This window comes from Grammomys surdaster, unplaced genomic scaffold (assembly GCF_004785775.1).
Source record: "Grammomys surdaster isolate TR1022 unplaced genomic scaffold, NIH_TR_1.0 174, whole genome shotgun sequence".
NCBI lineage: Eukaryota > Metazoa > Chordata > Mammalia > Rodentia > Muridae > Grammomys > Grammomys surdaster.
The window spans coordinates 23878091-23897863 of NW_021604622.1; the positions used below are offsets into that span (position 1 = coordinate 23878091).

Consider the following 19773-nt stretch of genomic DNA (forward strand, 5'->3'; position numbering starts at 1 on the left):
TCTCTCTCTCTCTCTCTCTCTCTCTCTCTCTCTCTCTCTCTCTCTCTGTCTCTCTGTCTCTCTTGTTCTCTCTCTCTCTCTCTTTCTCTCTCTCTCTCTCTCTCACACACACACACACACACACAGAGAGAGAGAGAGAGAGAGAGAGAGAGAGAGAGAGAGAGAGAGAGAACAATAAAGAAACAAGAATTTAGGGGCTGGAGAAGTGGCTCAGCAGTTAAGAGCACTTACTGCTCTTGAAGAGGACCTTGGTTCAGTTTACAGATCTCACACTGCACCTCATAACTGTCTATCACTCCAGTTCCAAGGGATCCAGTGCCCCTTCTGGCGTCTGTCAGCTCCAGGCACATACATGGTACATATGGTTACCAGCAAGCACAACAATCATGTGTGTAAAATAAAAATAAATTTTAAATAACAATGTGATAGGCTTACCCATGGATCACCTTTATGGGTGAATTAGCCTAGCCCTTCTTAATCTTGACTCTACACAACACTTACCAAGAAAGAGCCTGTTGCCATGAAGATTTAGGTTCAGGGTATTATTTGAGAATATGGTCCTGTGAACATTGGCTTGGTCCAGTTGTGAACACCAGTTTTTCTCCCATTCCTGATGCTCACTAGGCCTGTGGCTAGTCATGGACCAAGTACTACTAATTTCAAATATGGGATGTGATATAATAAAGACTGAAGCATCCCTCTTCTGTAAAGGCCCTTTAGTAATCATAGGAGACCTATTAGTACCATTGACAAGAAAACTAAATCCCTATAATTGTGGCCAGTCAAGAAACCTTGAGTATCTACAGGGGCCCGTTAGTGTAATAGGCACGTGAGTTATGAAAGAGCTCATGTAAATAGCTCGCTGTCACAGCAATGCTGAGCATGTTAATATTCACTCAGCAAAAGGCTGAGGCGTGGAAATACTAAGCCTGTTAGTCTGATGGACACCAAACAGCTTTCCCACTCTCTGGACCTTGTAGGTGAATAAAAATAAAAGCTACTGCCTCATGTCCCCACCAAGCTCCCTGGCTCCCATCTCTGAAGACATGTGGCTTAGGCACCAACATGCTCTGTGGCAGATGCATTGTTGTCTGACTGTTTGACTGGTCAGACTCCTAATACTCCCGGGATAGCTGGGAGATGATCTGTTTTCATAGCTATGTCTTATTTCCCCAAAGAGAAAGTTGAAGTGGAGGGATTCGACAACCTAGACTGACAAGCTCTGCCGTGTCCCTGATGAATAGGGAGTGTGCCATCCTGGACGTCAGAACAGGGTCCAGTGCCCTCTCCATCCCCTACCCACTAGGACACCGGACTCAAATGCCCCCAACTTGTGACATAACCACAACTTGTGATTGTCATAACCACATGCCCTGAGTATTGAAGGACCCCATTGTGATGAATTACTCCACCGAGCTTTGCTGGCTGGATTGTACCATTGACTTTTAACGTATTATTATTGCACCGTAATTTTCCACTCAGCCCTCGGCTTGGCTGCTTCTGAGCTTTCACCATGACAAGTTGGAGAGGGAACCACGAGCGTACATTCTCTTTAAGGCCAGAGAAGTTAATGATCAGGAGTCTGGATTCCATGCAAGCTCGTGGCTCTGCTCCTGTAATTGGGACGGTTTATTGAGTGGATAACATATGGCACAGCACTCCACAGATGACTTCCAAATTAGCCCGTTCTAATAGAAAATAAGGAGTCAAGATGACCCTGGTGACCAAGAAGAGCACTAAAAAATGCTGTTGACAGTAATGGATGTCACACACAGAGCCACCAGACGCCACACGCCTTCTGCTGGTGTCCCCGGTCTTTGTTCTCTTCTTTTCCACATTCCCTTTAGAAGAACAGTCTTCAGATGGGAACCTACCTAACGCCAGCCAGATTATCCAGCTCCAGGAAGCCTTATAAGAGGCAAGGCTTTGCTCTCTGAACCCTCTCCTTCCCACCCTCCTGAGTTCCCTCTTTGTGTCTCTCCAGCTTCTCCCCACACCACCTCCCTAGATGCAGAGTAATTATATAAAACGCTTCTTGAAAACTGCAGATTTAGTCTCCTCTTCCTGATAGAGGGACAGTGAGGCCCCAGGGGAAATAAACAACCAGTTGAGAATGAAGCGTATTATCCCCAGTCCTTGAGGAAAAAGAAATCAGTTTGAGATGATTTAAAAATTGTCCTGACTTGTGCCATAACATTTTCCTTTCAAGGAGAGACGTGTCTGTCTTTATGCGTCGTCCAGTCCTTACCTGCTTTCATGCCAGCTTCCTTCCTGATGTGGAAAGGATGCTTGAAACTGAAAATCAAATTGGCTCAAAGCCTGTGGGATTAGCAGCCATGAAACCTTGGCAAGCTGACAAATAATAGCCAAGGATGGCATTGGTCCCAGAGTGTGTCCAGAGGACTGCTTTTCCTGACTGACAGTCACACCGACACCCCTAATCAGGTAAAGAGCATGGGCTGCCCTTTACTGACCTCAAGTCCATGAGGGAAGCAGTCCCTTGGCCTCTGCCTGTTCTAACACTGACCCCCGACCAGAAGGGAATAGCTTTCAGCAGTGTGTTACCCACAATTTGGCTCACCCATACTCCGCCCTCTACAACATGAAACTGTTTCCAGCCTTCAACAGCTTTGTAGTGACTTTCTTAAACATGGCCAAGCTGCAAGGGTTTTCAAAATAAAATTTGGGTCTTTTTTTATTCCCCTTTTTGTTTTCTCTTTCTTAAGATGAGAATTTTATTCCACTGTCTCCACTGACCCAATTCTTAAGTCCAGAACAAAACTTCAAAGGTCAGTTTTGGGGCCCTGTGATATAACTGAGCTAGTAAGCATGCCTGCTGCAGAAGGATGGAGGCAGGACTTTGATCCACAGATCCCAGAAGCTTCTCCAGAACATCGTCTTCTGGCATACATGTGTGTGCTGTGGTACACATAGACACACACAGACACAAATATATAGACACACACACAGACACATAGACACAGAAGGCATACACACAGAGACACAAATATGTTGACACACACATATACATAAAGTCAGTTTTCTTATAGGGAAGCACTTTCTACAGAAGGTCAAAGGACAAAGGCTTTGAGCTCTGTGGGTCACACAGCCTCTGTCACAACACTCAATAACAGCTGGGAGTGGTCATCAACACGTGGGCATGCTGGGTTTGTGAGAGCATTATTCTAAAACAAGCCTCAGGTTGGCCCTGGCTTTCAGGATGCACTTTACTGAGCCTTTCTCTTAAAGTCTGGAACCTGTTCCGCATCACCTCCACAAAGCACTGGTGACAGTGACAAACGGTGCCCTGTCTATAGCCATACCCTGTCTCCTCCACAGCCCTGTGAAGCTGGTGCTTTTATCATTACTGTTTTACCAATGAAGAAACAGAGGTACAGAAGGTTTAGTTACTGTGTCCAAAGCCTCACAGCCATTGGGCAGAGCTAGGACACTCATCAAAGCCAAGACAAAATGTTGTATGTCCCATATTCAGAGCCTCCCTTGTATGGTCTCTGGCATTACTGAACTGTATATTTCTTGGTAAGTGGTGTGCTACAACATCCCAACCAGAGTCAAACCACGTTCACTACCGGTGATTGTAATGACTCAGGCACATTAAAATCCAGGCAGGAGTAGCCTATTCATAGCTTGTGATCTTGTAGTTACAAATGTGTCCGATTCTTACAAGTTCATTTCAATGACCCATGACTGGTGTTTGTTGAAGTATCTAGTGTTGATGATTATTATCTCTCTAGTGAGAAATGATCATAGGACCTTCTATGCTTGCTCAAATTCTTTCTGCTGCAGCTGTGAGGGGAGCTAAGTGAATCTGAGGACAATGTATCTGTGGAGACTAGACTGCCTGTCCAGGGTAGAGCCATCTGCTGATTCACCATCTGCTGATTCGTTTATGCTCATTGCTCCATTTCTCTCTTTCTTTTGGGGATGCTGCAGACCGTTGAAAACTGTGTGTGCATCTTGAGGAACCTCTCATACCGGCTAGCAGCAGAAACGTCTCAGGGACAGCACATGGGCACAGACGAGCTGGACGGACTGCTCTGTGGGGAGGCCAATGGCAAGGATGCAGAGAGTTCTGGGTGCTGGGGCAAGAAGAAGAAGAAAAAGAAATCCCAGGATCAGGTGATGCTACACACTCACAACTGCATGCAGTTATCCCCTTCTTCAATACAATATCAACATTGCATTGGTAGATGGATGGATAGATAGATAGATAGATAGATAGATAGATAGATAGATAGATAGATAGACAGATAGACAGATTTACAGTGTATGGTAAAACCATTAGCAATTCTGCAGAATTTTCCTGCAGGAGTTTCATGGCTGAAACAGTAGAAGTTAAGAAATTTACCTTATGTCTTCCAGTTCAGCCAGGATAGGAACATTCAAAGTAAAGAACAAGCCATCCAGTACACTCTGATGACCCAGTTCCTAGACAGGTACTGATAGATGCTTCTGCATTGAGTGGCAAATGCCTCTTTGGGGCTGGGGAAGGAGGCTGCCATGCAGGTGGTGGAATGCCCAGGACAGGAAAAGGTGGGTAAGAAGAGAAGTTGACATAGGAGGCATGAGATGCAGTATGTGTTTGACAGCAGGTTTCAGAAGGCCTGGTTATTGTCTATCTCAACCATGGGAAGTGGAGATAAGAATTCACATGCTACAACTGGATTATATCAGAAGTTTAGTCTTGGGACACAATGTTGGGAAGTTGAGAACACTGCATGAGAAGGAGGTCTCTCTCCTCAACATGAAATGCTCTGTGCTGGTGACACCTGTAAGGAGGTTTGCCTGCTGTGCAGCAAAGGCCTGAAGGCAGTTTTCCTCAGGCCAGTGGTGAGAACAGCCTTCACTCCATTCCTGAGGTCCCTGGGATATAAAATCCCTCACACACAGTCCTCTAGAAAGGATGGTGGAGCTGCTAGCAGCTGGGAAGTGTGCACTGGAGAAGGCTGTGTTTCCAGACGTTGTACCCATCCAATGGACACTGAGGCTCTCAACCCTGCACAGTCATGTCCACCTTCCCTCAGACATGGAAGTCTCCATTTAGCAGGCACACTTCCAGTGTCTTTCTCTGGACACTGACATCACATGGCCAGCTATTCCTGGACATTGCAATTATGCATCAATTGGTGAGAGTTCTGCCAACCCGTCACCTGACTGACCCATGGAAGTGTCTGCTAAAGAGAGACAGGGCCTACGGCCCCCTCTGTAACCAAATGTTGAATCTGAGATAGCATAACAATATGTTTGTTTAGATTCTAGTACAGCATTTTCTAAACTATTTGGGAAATAGTTTTACTTCAAGTAAAGTTAAAGAAAATATTTTCCTTAGAGCAAGGATTAATAGGAATGACCTTTACATCTTGTTTGGGAATTTTCCTGGAAGGACTCAGTATCGGAAATCTGTAGTTGTGAATAGTAGCTATGCAAGAACTTCTCAGATATTTCCCACACCTGGCCCTGCATGCCTGTGCCTCTGTAAGGACCACATTCGCTGCCTGGAGCATAGCCTTTCCACTCTGAGACATGCTCCCCAGTTCTACTTTTTCCTCTGTGACAAGTTAGAACTTTGTGTCTCTGATCTCCTTCCTGTGTGGATTGAAGCACTGCCCTGTGATACTCAACCCAGCCACTTAATACTCCCCACCACCATGGGGGTGCAAAGGGCATCTCATTGATGTTCACTAAATATTTAAATGCTGCCATTGTACTAGCTGCTTACCAGCTCTCATCCTTTAGTGTCATGCTAGGACAGCAGGGAGCCAGAACATACAGTTCTGCACATTCTCACCTTGAGCCAACTTAAACAGGAACTTACGAAAATACAATGTGTTCTCTCTGTCTTCAGCTGGGCTCTGTAACCACTGGACCAACACTGCTTTCCCCTGGAAATATCAGCCACAGTTTAAGGGCCCATAGGAAAAAATCTCCCACCACCATAGGCTCGTACTGGGAAGCCCCTAAAAGGCTGGACCACCTAGATGGACCATATAATTCTGAAAGGCACTTTCAGGAAACAACCAAGTCTATAATAACTTCAGTCTTAACCAGAGACAACTTAGACTGACATTGCATCCATTCCCATATCCAGCTTCACCCCAAGGTCTGAGCAACTACACCCTTGTCAGAGCCTCTAGTCTGACATTAGTTTGTCACTTTCTAAGACCCTGACTTGACAGAGAACCATCCTAGCTCTTCCCTGATGCCTCTCATAAAGTTCAAGCTCTCAGATGACAGAGGGGATCCGTGTTGATTGGGTTCCAAGAAATGAGCAGCTGGAAGAGAAGGAACTCTGTGGGACTCACCCAATCACAGTCCTTCTCTCAAGGTGTGAGCTGTCTGGGGAAGCCCCAGGGAGGAGACTTTGCAGGCCTCACACTGTACGGAAACCACACCCTTCAACATATACTTCAACCTTTCAACATTGAATAGGATGACACCATTCATAGAATTTTATGGTTTTTGCCATCAGTCATTATAAAATTGTTTATGATTCATTGCTCCCATTTTTTCTAAGTATTTTCTTGAAGAATGTTGTGCTGAATCTTTCAAAAGTTAAAATGCAGTGGGATGCTGATGTTCACAACGACTCTTCAGACTTAAGTCTCATAGTTTTGGGAATTTGGAGGGTTTTTTGGTTTTGTTTTGTTTTAATTTTCACCACAAGCTAAATACATATAAAACTATTTTGAAGTGCCAAAAATCAATGTCAAACTTAATTGAGATGTATGCTGAAAACTGTTCTTGTTTGGAAAACTATTTAGTATATTTTGTCCATTTCAGTATATTGTTGAATAGTCAAAAGTAGAAACTATCTTGCAGTTTCAGACTGGTAGAAGTGAAACAGAGGTGAAGTTCCAGAGAATGGAAACAGAGTGACTCCAGAATATGAGATAAACAGGGATGCAGGCAAGGCTATGTGGACTCCATGCTCTCTGCAAGGGAGAGAGCTATAGTATGTAGTGATACCTGCAGGGAGAGCATGACTCTAGGGCCAGTCTACCTTCTTGGGGTTGTACTAAGCAGTGATTTCCCTGAGCATGTACTGTAGTGCCTGAATTGAGAATGAGGACCACCATTTGGGGAAACCAGAGTCAAGGAGCCTACAGGAACTAAGGCAGGACCCAGGGCCCTAACTCATCACTGTTACCAAGTTGCAGCAGGATGAATAATGCAGATATCCCAAGGCCTCTATAGGAAGAAGCGTGATTGTCTTCCCGAACTCAAGAACATCAGGCTACCTTCTGCCTGGAAATTGCAAAAATGTCCTAGAAGCATCCAGAGAGTTCTAGACATATAGCTTCATAGTAGTCAAGATACTGTGTGACCCTGGGATCTCTACTGCCCCAAAGTTAGGACAATGCCTTGCACTTTTGGTCTGAGATGTCCTATATGCTGAACAGGTGCTTGGCTCCAGCTACACCACTCCCACCCCCCACAGACTTGGTCTTTTAAGGAATAGTTAGTGGTTTGGAGAAAATACACAATGAAAACTTTAAGAAGCAGCAGAAAACATTTTTGTCTACAGACAGGGATGTACAGATGTCAAAGATAGAGATGAACCCTGCTAAATTTTGTGATACTTGTGTCCCATAAAAAATAAAATAATTGTCTGTGCAAAATATTCCAGAAAAATACAGTGAGGTCTAAGGTGAAGTCCGGTCCTGCTTACACTTAGTAACACCGTTTACAAGTAATGGTCAAACTGGGTGCTGGTGTGAGACACCTGTAATCCCAACAGCCCTGTCTCTAAACAAAAACAAGATGTAGGGATATCGTTTACCCGTAGAAAGCATGCTAGCATGCACACAATACTGAGTCTGAGCCCCAACTCTGCAATATATAATTCCTTAAGGTCCCAGGAAATGAATTTCATGTATTACAATAAAAATGCATGATTCTTTACCTCAGAGCAAGGTAGGGCCTATATAAAATCAAAGGATTCGTATCTGCACCACAGACCTTCCACTCCAGAGGAGCCAGATACTGCCCAGGAAGCAAAGCAGTGACTTCACAGCAGTTCGTTTAATGATGGCCCTGCTTTGTTCTGTACATTTGCATTTGTACATTACATATACATTTGTACCCGCCCTTATATTTAGCTTTAGTCCATGGTAGCACACTCCTTTAATCCCCACACTCCAGAGGCAGAGGCAAGTGGATCTCTGAATTTGAGGCTAGGCTGTCTATGCAACATGTTCCTGACTAGCCAATGCTACATAGTGATATGCTGTCAAAAAAAAAGGCATTTGTATTTTGAATCATAAAAGAACCTATACCATTCTGCAGGTCAGATTTAGTTATAAGACAAATTCTCAGAAATGTTTCTTTTTAAATCCTTAATATAGATAATTCAGAAAAATGTACACTATGAAAGTAGGCTATATTCTTGATTTTATTTAATTAAGTGGTCGCCGTGCAAACATGCATGAACTGATTGTCACACATGTGTGCCTTGTCTTTTTACACAAGTGTGTAAAAGCCCTTGGCAGCTAACTCTCCTCAGTACCTGTTGCTATACCATGAATCCAGTAGTTCCTCTTGTCCCTTTCTTGATAAAATTTCCCAGTGTGTAAACCCAGTACAATATAGTATTGTGCTGACAATCTAGCATCTCAGATCAGTGAAGCAAGCTAAAAAACTAGAAGACAAAATTAATATATCTCCTCTTTTGTACAAAGAAGCCATTTTGGGTTTGTTTTTCAGCTTGGCATGTGCCCAAACCCTCAGTGACAGTGCCCTGATGGGTTCTGCTCAGTTCTAGTGGAAGGGTCACACCACACTGTCCTACTACTGGCTGCAAGCCAAGCAGACCTTGGTCTCACTCAGCATGGGCCTGATGCCAACAGAGACAACTGATGAGATAAAGCAAGCAAAAGCAACAGGATATGCTAGAGCTCAAATCCCCTGTCCCAGGAGCTACCAGGAAAATCACCTCTCAAAGGGATGAAGAGTCAGCTGTGTGTGCAGATGAGTGACAGGCAGTTAATCAGGCTACACACATGATACTTCTGGCCCGGCATTGTGAAAACAATAGATTTTCTCTTGTGATCGTCTTGGTTGCATGATCTATTGCATCATTATCAATGTGAGAGATAGTGTTTTGCTGGTCTGTAGGTCTCCTTTAGCTGTAGAAAAGTTTCATCTGTGAAACCCCTGTTGGAATTCCTTCACCGCTTCAGTGGGAGAATGATTTCTCTCAACCAAATTAAACCTCAATTCAACCCTTCCAAATGTAAAAAAAAAAAAAATGCCCACTGGTCCCTAATCTACTGTTCATTCTTATATTTAGTTAGATTCCTCTCCTGGTTCATATGTCTGGAGTTGAATATTTTAGTGGGCCCCACAGAGGGTGGATAGAAGGTCTGTATGGATCTTATTTCCATATGTTGCAGTCCAACATCTGACACCAATAATATCGTATGGCCATCAAAGTGTGGCCTCTGGTGACTCTAGGTCTGGCTGGTGTCTTGTTTCAAGTAGACGTTCACAGCCAGGATTTGTCCAGACTTAATTTTTTCTTTGCTGAAGAGATTTTTATATCCAAGTAGCTGTGAGATGGTATACCCTACTGTCTTCTCTTTCCTGGGTTTTCATCTCCTCTAAATAAATTCTGTCATATAAATTGTCAATTCTGTTATATAAAATCTCACTAAATAGATTGGCAATCAACATCTGGAATTATGAAGTAACCCAACCCTTACTCTACATTATCATCCGTTAAGAGCTTAGGATACGTGGACTGGGAAGATGACTCAGTTAATAAAGTACTCCGTTCTGTCTCTAGAGTCCATGTAAAATGAGCTGAGCATCATGGTGTGGGGATCCAATCCCAGCCCAAGGGCTGAGGAGATGGGATCCCTAGCCTGCTTATGTGTTTGTCCTTGTTGGAAAAAACACTGTCTAAAATCATTAAAAGATGCATTGTGCCTTAGGATCAACACCTGAAGTTATCCTCTTGTCTACATACATGTACACACACTTGACACAGACATGCAAACCTGTACACATGCACAAATAGATACATATATACAATCATATATGCATATCTAACTTACAATTTGCATGCATGTAGAGTAAGTACATGTATGTCAAAGCATCCTTGTAAATGTTGTTTTAGATCGTATTGGACGAAAGGAGTACTTTGACCTAGACGCTGGCATTCTTGAATCCTACAGGTACCCCACCACATGACAGATGTATGATGTTGGCCTGGAAGTGAGAATCTGATACTAATAGCATGCAGTGTCTCAAGGCAAAACTCTGAACTTTATTACTCATTCAAATATTACATTAGAGATTTGAATTCATTTGACTCTGTTCCCTCTCAGACAAAGCAACTGTTGATTATGAAAAGAAATCCAAGTGGTCTCCACCTCTGGATTCTGCACCTCCAGACTCAACCAATTATAGAAGAAATACTAAGAAAAACTCTGTTCCAAACTTGCAGTTATTCCTGAAATATTATATAGGAGCTATGTACACATAATGTCCGCAATATTATATGCAATATCTAGAGACAATTTAAAGCAAACAAGCATTGGGTCTAGGTTATATGAAAACACGACACCATGTTTGTGAGGGATTTTGATCATGGATCGAGTCCTAGAACTGATGCCCAAAACGCTAAAGGTTGCATGTATATATACGCATCATGGGTAAATCACATGTGGATAAAATAAAAGTACACTCCAAGAAAAAATACACATGCACGCACAGCATCCTCTTCTGTGGCAATTTGCAATTACAGTTCCTAGGAAGGTGTCCACCATTTTAGATCCTTTTCTATCTATCCATAGCTTTGTTTGACCCTTCAGAGTGCCATAACATTCTATCAACTGTGTGCAGACATGGAGGTTTTTCTAACAGATCTTCCCCACAGGTGCAGATGACCACCCTACAGTTGTCAGGGGCAGATACTATATATCTTCCAGAGCGCTTATCTTTGGGCTGCTGGACTCCTCTTCCTGGTTCGAGAGACCTTCACATCCACAGTCCATAGGTCAAAACAGAGAAAGAAGATGAGCTTTCCTTCCCATGGGGGGCTGCACCTGGAAGCTGCACACATCACTGATATCCAGGTGGTCTATGCTTCACAGCAGCTCCTTGGTGCCTCAATGAATGAAGAGGGGTGCAATGGGGTATTAAGTAGGTCTGGTGGGAGCGCCCTCTGAGGGAAGTGTCATCATATAAGTTGTATAGAAACACTTACACATGGTAGCCATAATAGAACCTTTAGTCATCTCATTGTTCATAAATTCTCTACAAAGAGTGAAGCCCTTTCTTGCCTGCACTCCTGTGGCCCCTCCACTGCCTGTCTTGCCTCATCTGTGATGAGGGGAGGAAGAGAAAGCCCACTGCTCTATGGCCAGCTACTTATCACCTGATATAGGATGGCCTATTTCCTTCCTGGCAATAGCTCTTTAGACTGAAAAGCAGAAAACCTACTAAGTGTTCCATCCTGGACTCATGCCATGGTGGGCTAACCCAAGCCCTTACTTATAGAAAATCTGTGTTGCTTCCAAATATTTACTGATATACCTGTGTAGTTAAATCTCTATATCTTTAATCAATTCTTAAAGATTTATTCTCTACCATGAAACACCTAGACCCAAACAAATATTTATGTTTTTACATGCATGTGGCATATGCAAATATGATCCTGTTCAAATGTGCATATGCATGTTCACATATAGGTTTATTGCACATACATGTGGAGACCACATGTTCCTCAGTTCTACTCCTAATTTTTGTGGACAGAGTCCCTCACTGTACCTGAAGCCCACACACCCATACGGCTGGACCAGCTAGCCAGCCAGCTCCAGACATCCTCTGTCCTTTTCTCCCCAGAATGGAAATTGGAAGTGGATGTCACCATGTCTGGCTTTTTTCATTGGGTCCTGGATTTCCAAACTTAAGTTCTCATGTTTGAACACACTAACTGAGCCCCCTGGAAGTTGGCTTAATTACTCCATGCCTGATAATTTGAGTAGATAAATTTGGTTTTACACATATAAGCACCGTATTAGTCAGGGTTCTCTAGAGTCACAGAACGTATGGAATGTCTCTGTATATTGAGGGAATTTATTGTGATGACTTACAGTCTATAGTCCAACTAACCCAACAATGGGTAGCTGTACATGGGAAGTCCAAGAATCTAGTAGTTGCTCAGTCCCATGAGGCTACTTGTTTAAGATGCTCTTCTGTAGAAGTAGATTCTAACAATTGTGCTGGCAAGTAAGTGCAAGCAGGCAAAGACTGAGTCTTCCTTCTTCCAATGTCCTTATGTAGGTCTCCAGCAGAAGGTGTGGCCCAGATTAAAGGTGTGTACCACCACGCCTGGATCTGGGACTTGCTTTGTCCCAGGCTGACCTTGAACTCAGATATCTCCTTACCTCAGTCTCCTGGGATTAAAGGCATGTAATACGTTGCCAGGGTCTAAGCTTTTCATGGTCACTATGCCTCAAGATCCCCATGCCAAGATCCAGGTCGGAAACTTGTGTCTTTCAGCCTCAAGATCTGGATCATGGATAAGCCCTCCAATTCTGGATTGTAGTTCATTCCAGATACAGTCAAGTTGACAACCAGGAATAGCCATTACAAGCACCAATGACTATCCTTCATGAAACTGTTGATGGCCTTAAATGTTCATGTCTTAGTGTCACAGTTGCTTGCTCCTTTCCAGACAGTTTTCCTTTTATTAGTAACCATATTTTATTTTGCTGCTTAATACCACTTCCTTCCCAACCATCTGCTGCTTTTTGTCACTACCCGATGCTGGCTGCAGCCTTGTCTCATTCGGCTCTCACCCCACCATATGCTAGCATCTTCTTGACTCAAGACCCCATACTCAGTGTCCCGGAAGGAGCACATTGCAAATTCCAAAGAAGCTCGGCTGCACAGTTCTGTTGCTCCTGTCCTCACATGAGGTTCTTTTCCTTCTTTATCACTTCTAATAGCGCCTGAAAGGATTCCTTTACATTCATTGAGTCCACAGACTAAAAAACATGTCCGACTTCATTTGCTTAGTTAATACCTTACTGCTCACTACACCATGCCATCAAAATTGTTACTGAGCCTATTGGACCAGGGCTTCCAGGCGCTGAAAATGTTTTGTGCTGGATAGTTCTCTGTGCCGGGGATGTCCTACACATTAGAGTTAGTCAGCATCCGTAGGCTCTACCAGTAGATGCCAGGAGCACCTCCTCCACCGGTTATAAGGATTCAAACTCCTTCTAGACCTTTCCTATTGCCCCTTTGAAAGGGACAGCTCTCCGGTTGGGGCAAGACCATCTGAATCAGCAAATACCTGAGACAGGAGGATTTCAAAAGATGTCAACATGTCAGTGACAGAACCTGTACAGACAGAAGACCTTAGCTTTCCCAAGGCTACAGTGGAAAGTTAGGAGCAGGAGAATTCGAGATAAGAAGTAATGCTGTTCCAGTGTTCCCAACATAGTAATGTAGAAAGGGCTGCAAATGAGTCTAGTGAGGGTAAGCCGTCCTAGAAACATAGCTTTCATCCCGAGGGATGCGTGTCCACCCCCCCATGAAGTGTGGGGGTGCAGACCCTATAAGGTGGTGAAGCAACAGGGCTATCCTGAGATGCCTTTTTCCTAATACTTCATAAAGAAAGCCTCCTATCTGTCTCCTCCCTGGCAGAAGTATCCAGTCTCTCAACGACAAACCTCTTTCAGTTATCTATAAACAGAGCTGGGGTAACACGGAGTATCTGGAAAACACAGCTGACTAGCCCAGCTTCAGCTGTATACTGTGGCCTCTGCACAGTGCTTGGAGAAATTCAGACAACTGAGCTACCCTTGCTTTAAAAATTCCCAAGACAGAGCACAAAGTATCCTTTCTCTTCTGGCTTCTTATGCGTAGGATTTTTAAATCCCCTTCTCCTCCATTCCCCAAAAGCTGGGAGTGGTCAGGAAACACTCTGAAGATAAAAATCATCTTGTGCTATTCAGACCATGCCTAACAACAATGGCAGTGAGTGCATTTGGGATTTGATTGTTACTTCCGGGGACATTTCATCCAGGCTGCAGCCCAATTAAATCAAACTCAGCTTGAGCAAACATTCTGACTGCATACCAACTTACTTTTTCTCCCTACATAATAAAACCTGTGACCTCCCTGGGAAGGAAAACTGGGATCTTAAAATCAGACTGTTCCCTGTTGCTACAAACCCACTCCCTTTATCTTGCAACTGCCTCGTCTGTTCCCTGCCTCGTCTGTTCTTTAATTCACTGAGATTTCTTTGGTAGAGTTTTCCTGCACATATGTAATGGCTGCTGTTGTCAGTTAATTGGCAGAGCAGTCTGGGAATGAGAGGTGTATTCTGCTGGTGTGGCTGGCCTTTCCTGTCTGTGTTCATATTTTCAGAGCATAAACTTAACCAACTGAGACAAGAGTGAGGCTATGGCTCTTTGGGGAGAAGAGGCCAGCCTTTTGACACTTCTCCTTAGGTGGGAATCCTTCTACCAGTATGAGAAGTGGTTTTTATTTGTTAGCAAGTCCATAATGCACAGCTTAGGGCATGAGACACAAGTCAGGGAGAGCTGGTAATACAGAGCTGAAATTGTCCATAGCCCTCCATATCCAGCAGATGGTTTGAAATGTGATAAAAAGAACTACTCCAAAAGTCTTCTTAGAACCCTGTTTGCAAAGTACATTTGTAAATTATATTGACCTGGATTTACTGATTTGTAATTTTTATCCCTAAGTTATGTCTTTCTCTTCATAGAAAGGAGAAATGACTTCTACATTTAATCCTCAACCTAACTGTAGCAGAAACATTTTAAGTAGACTCTGAACATTGCAACGAAAGAGAATGTTAGTAGTTTGAACTGCCCCTCGGTAATTGTACATACTCTGGGGTACAGTATGATACTCTGGTCCATCTGGACAGCTGTAATAGTCACATCAGCATGATTCACACGCTTCCCTCCTAAAACACGCGTCATTTCTTTATGTTGGAAACATTCAAAGTCTTCTCCACCAGCTATTTTTAAAGAAATTTTAAATACAGTTCTTCTTTTATTGAAAAATAGATGTTGTTCACACAGTGTCTTCAGACTCAGAGTGTAGCTTCGGCTTGGCTGGGATTTCATACCCGCCCACTTTCTCTCCCCGCTGCGGGATTCCAGGTGTGCAGAGCCGAGCCCACCTCCCTGCTATGCTGTTTTCTTCTATCCCAGTTTGTTTGTTTAAGTGTTATCTCATTTTGTTTTATTATTATTCCTTACATGAATGTTCATTTTCTATAAAGAAATAGCAAGGGTGTGGATTCTGATGGGCGTGGGAAGATGGAAACAATGTCTACTAGCTATTCTGAAGTACATGATTATTTCTCGTCAATTACTATTACAGCCTTGTGCTCTAGAATACTGGCAGTTACTCTTGCTACCTGCAGTAAGTTACTTTCAGCTGGTATTTATCATGTACTTGTACATTTGAAGGTAGCGTTTCCCAGTTCTTCTCTTTATAATGAATAAGGCCCTCTCTCTTGGCTTCATAACACTTTCATGTTGCAAACTCTTAAGATAATTTTGTAACCTGTCTTGAAGATACAGTGAGGAATGTAGCTTGCACAAGGTTTGTAAACTGAGTCCTGTGTTCATTCTAAGATTGACTTAGCTGTGTGGCAAGCACTTGGAGACTACTGAACGATTTGGCTATGGGCTACATGTGGTTACAATCCCAGCACATAAGACAGGGAACCAGGAGGGGATTATAAATTTGTGGCCACTTTGGAATACACAGGGAGTTCCAGTCAGCATGTTCAATATAAGGAAATCCGGTGTCAAAACAAAACAAACAAACATAAAACCAATTAAGTGCCACTTCGTTCACTCAGTTCCCCACTTTTGCAGAAATGAGAAGCATGGTGTATTTAAACTTATAGATGATATATTTCCATTACTCTAAAGAGTCAAATATCCTACAGTTGCTCATAAGTCCTTTCCCAGATACATATTAACACCGATAGTTAGTTCCATTTCTGTGGAGAGGGAAATTTGATTTGGGATTCAGTTGACTCTGTATATTGTTGTTGACAGAATTTTCATTTTCACAATATTAATTCTACCGATCCATGACCATGGGAGGTCGTTCTCTATTCTAGTGTCTACCTCAATCTCTAAAACAGATATTTTCATTGTATTGTTTTTCACCTCTTTCGTTAGGTTATTGCCCAATAATTTTTGAGAAGCTATTGTGAATGGGAGTGTTTTTCCATTCATTATCTCTTTCTTGGTGTATTTGTTATTGGAATATAAAATGGCTACTGACTTTTATAAGTTGATTTTGTACCCTGCCACTTAAATTTTAAAAAAAAATCTAAAATTTATATGGAACACAAAAGACCCCATATAGTCAAAGCAGTCCTGAGCAAAATGAACAGTTCATAGAAGATCACCTTTCTAGATCCCTTGATACACTGTAGAGCTCTAGTGATAAAAACCACAGTGTACTGGTATCAAAAATACACATGGAGATCAATAAAACCGTAAAATAAAAAGCCTGAACATAATCCACAAACCTATAGCTATCTGATTTGACAAGGATGCCAAAAACATCAATGCTCACTGATGAAAAGACAGTATCTTCACTAAAATGATACTTGGAAGATGGGGTGTCCACCCTACACAAAAGTCAACTGCACATATATCAGAGACCTTTATGATAAACCTGAAAGCATTAGAAGAAAACATAGGCAGCAGTGTACATGAAATAAGCACAAGAAATGATGTTCTCAGTAGAACCCCATTTATGCAGGAATTAAGGCCAACAATTAACAAACGGGACCTCATGAAACTAAAAATGTCTGTACAGCAAAGAGAGTGTTCTGCCACATGAAGTAGAAGCCCAGGGAGTGGGGAGGAATTCTCTACATTTGGTAAGAGATTAATATCCTGAATATACAAATTAAAAATAAAAACAAAGCCAATAAAACATGACTGGGTTTTTAAAATTAGGATACAGATCTGAACAGAGACTTCACAAAAGAAGAAATAAAAACTGGGTAAGAAATACCATTTGAAAGTGTTCTGCATCCTTAGCAACTGGGGACATATAAACTATAACTACTTTGACATAACATCTTACCCCAGGCAGAATGACTACTAAGTTCAAGACAACAACTAGTAGAAGGAGAAAACAGAGGGAGAAATAGTGTACATACATTACTAACCTATGAAAACAATTTAGTCCTACTACATATCACTGTATGATCTATTTTTAGCTTCATGAGAATTCTCCATCCTGATTTCCATAATGGCTGACCCAGTTTGCAATCACAGCCATGAATGATGGTTCTCCTTCTTCTACATACCTGTCAGCATTTGCTGTTTATAAATAGAGATGTGAACGCACACCCCATTGCTGAAGACACCACACAGTTTGGACACAGGACTTGGAGAAGTCAATGGAAGTGGCCCAAAAGGTTCCTGTCTGGGGGCTGGCTCTCATAATATCTAACGGGGCTATGAAGCTGCCAAAAGAGAAAAGCAATGAGCAATCCTCCCTGTTGTAAAGTATCTGAACCACAACAATTTGTAGCGTAGCAAAATATATATAAGGGTACAATAATGGCATATCTTGTAAGTAACCAACAACTGTCTAATAGGAGTTACAACCTGCTCAATGGGAAAAAATTCACACCTGCTCTTAAAAACTCACCCAACTACCTATTGCTGGTGAGGTCTTGAGCCCTGGTGGAAAGCTTACTACTGTCTCTTTCCTAATCAGTTTAATTTCTAACTTCACTCTAAATACATAACCTTGTACCCAGAGATCAATGTAGTTCTTACCCCTTACCAAAGAAGGAAGGTCTCTTTTTATCCCCAGAAGATGGAGACCACTATAGAAATGTACAACTTATCAAAGCACAGAGAGCAAGCAACTGAGTGATACCAATTCCAGTTGATACATTTACAGCTCATGTCTACACCTTTTCAGGGATTTAGGGGCTATTGTGGAAAATGGAACAGAAAGGTTGTAAGAACCAGGAGACCAGAACATCTGCTGGGAGGTAGTATCAACTGTATATTACAAAGGTTCTATCTATACCTATGGAATCTCAAAAAACTAGTCACCTGAACAAGACCAGCACCAATTGACATGCCAACATGGATGGAAGAAATCTCATAAGGCCTCAGCCCTATATGAAGAGCTCCAGGCAATTAATGGTTACTGAGAGAGGGAGAATCCATCTTCCCCAAGGACAAGATCCCTGATTATTTAATCCCAAGCAGTCAGCCCTAAACACATATGACTCAACAGGATATATTCATTCATATGTATTCAACAATAATAATTAAAGAAGGAAAAGGTCGTGAATTTGAGAGGAAGTGGGGAGGCATGGGAGGAGTTGGAGGAAGAGGAGATGTGGAAATGATGCAAATATGGTGATCGTGTGTGAAAGTCTAAAGAAAATAGTAAATAAGCTCTTCCTAGTAGAATAGTTTCACCTGCATCCGTTAAATCCACAGCCCCATTGACCTACACCTTGTTATGTTGATCAACTGGATGAACAAGGTCACGTATATAGTCCTTAAAGAAGGCTTCCAGCTGTTTTTTAATGGAAAATTGATGCTCTCCCTTTGATTAGCTCAATAAAAGTTCAGAGAATGCACCCAGATAAAGGTCAGTTACATTGACTGGCTTTGAAATGGTTCTTTTTCTTCAATTTTAACACGCGTGGGTTTCATCAACTTTCTGAAATAAAGAAGATTCCCCTTTAAACTCTAGCCCCTGATCACCATCAAAGATTCTCCACATATACATCAGCTGTCCTTTTCTCTCCTCAGATCCCCTCTGAAGCAGTTAAGACATGAGTGTCATAAAAAGATATTTAAGGCTTACATAGATGACACAGGCATCAGAGCAGAAGAAAACTCTCTAGTGGGCTAATCAGTTATCCTGCTTTCTAGATCAGAAGTCAGGAAAAGGAGAACCAGTTGAATCCCAGACAAAGAGAAGGCAACTGTCATCCCCTGTACACGTCAGCTGCCACACATCATAGCAAGCATGCCATCATGCCTTCCCTCTATGTGTGGCCATCCTGTTAGTTCTCACAGAGGCAAAGCTAGTCCAGACACAGCTGAAATGTTATGTTCTGAACCCTGAGAATATAAGGGCTTCATGTGAGGAGGATAACTGCAATATTCTAAGAGATGACAAACTAGAAAACGAAGCAGACAAAAGACAAGTGAAATCTTTGTTTCTTGTTGTGCTATCAGATAGGCTTGATATGCCAGGCTGAACTTGTGAGAAGCCTGTGTCATGCCTGCTCTTCATTGGAGCAGACACTGTACAAGATGGCTGCTCTTTCTGGATGCTGTCTTTCTGTTCAGTACAACAAGCCAGTTTCAAATAAAGACCCAGGAGCCATGTGGCAGGGCTGAGTTACTTTCTTCCTAGTATTTATAAAGTGTAGACGTCTTCTGCTTGCAGCCATTCACAGACTCAGAGGCATCTTGAAATAGTCAAGATGAGATTTTGATGAAAAGGACAAGAAGCCACAGACACTCAAGTGTTCTTATTCTGAAGTTGAAATTGAGTGTCACACTAATTAGGAAGGACTTTTTATTGTTTAGCCAGCATTCATCTTCAGGATATCACTCATTGCAAAGTCACAGCCTTGACTTAAACCAAGCTACAGCATATTTGAGAGAGAGAGAGAGAGAGGGGGGGGGGGGGGGGGGAGTAGGGGGAAAAGAAAATGAAAAAATAAAGACATGGGATGTG

The 19773-nt window shown here is 42.5% G+C and overlaps 1 protein-coding gene across 5 annotated transcripts in view; it reads left to right on the forward strand.

Moving 5' to 3' along the window:
• The window catches only part of Ctnnd2 (catenin delta 2), an 810313-nt gene that overhangs the window by 677718 nt on the left and 112822 nt on the right, over window positions 1–19773 (forward strand). For all 5 annotated transcript variants that reach the window (XM_028767562.1, XM_028767558.1, XM_028767559.1 and 2 more), the window contains one exon: window positions 3955–4140. In XM_028767562.1, the coding sequence (XP_028623395.1) occupies window positions 3955–4140 (186 nt within the window). The remainder of the gene's footprint in view (window positions 1–3954; window positions 4141–19773) is intronic.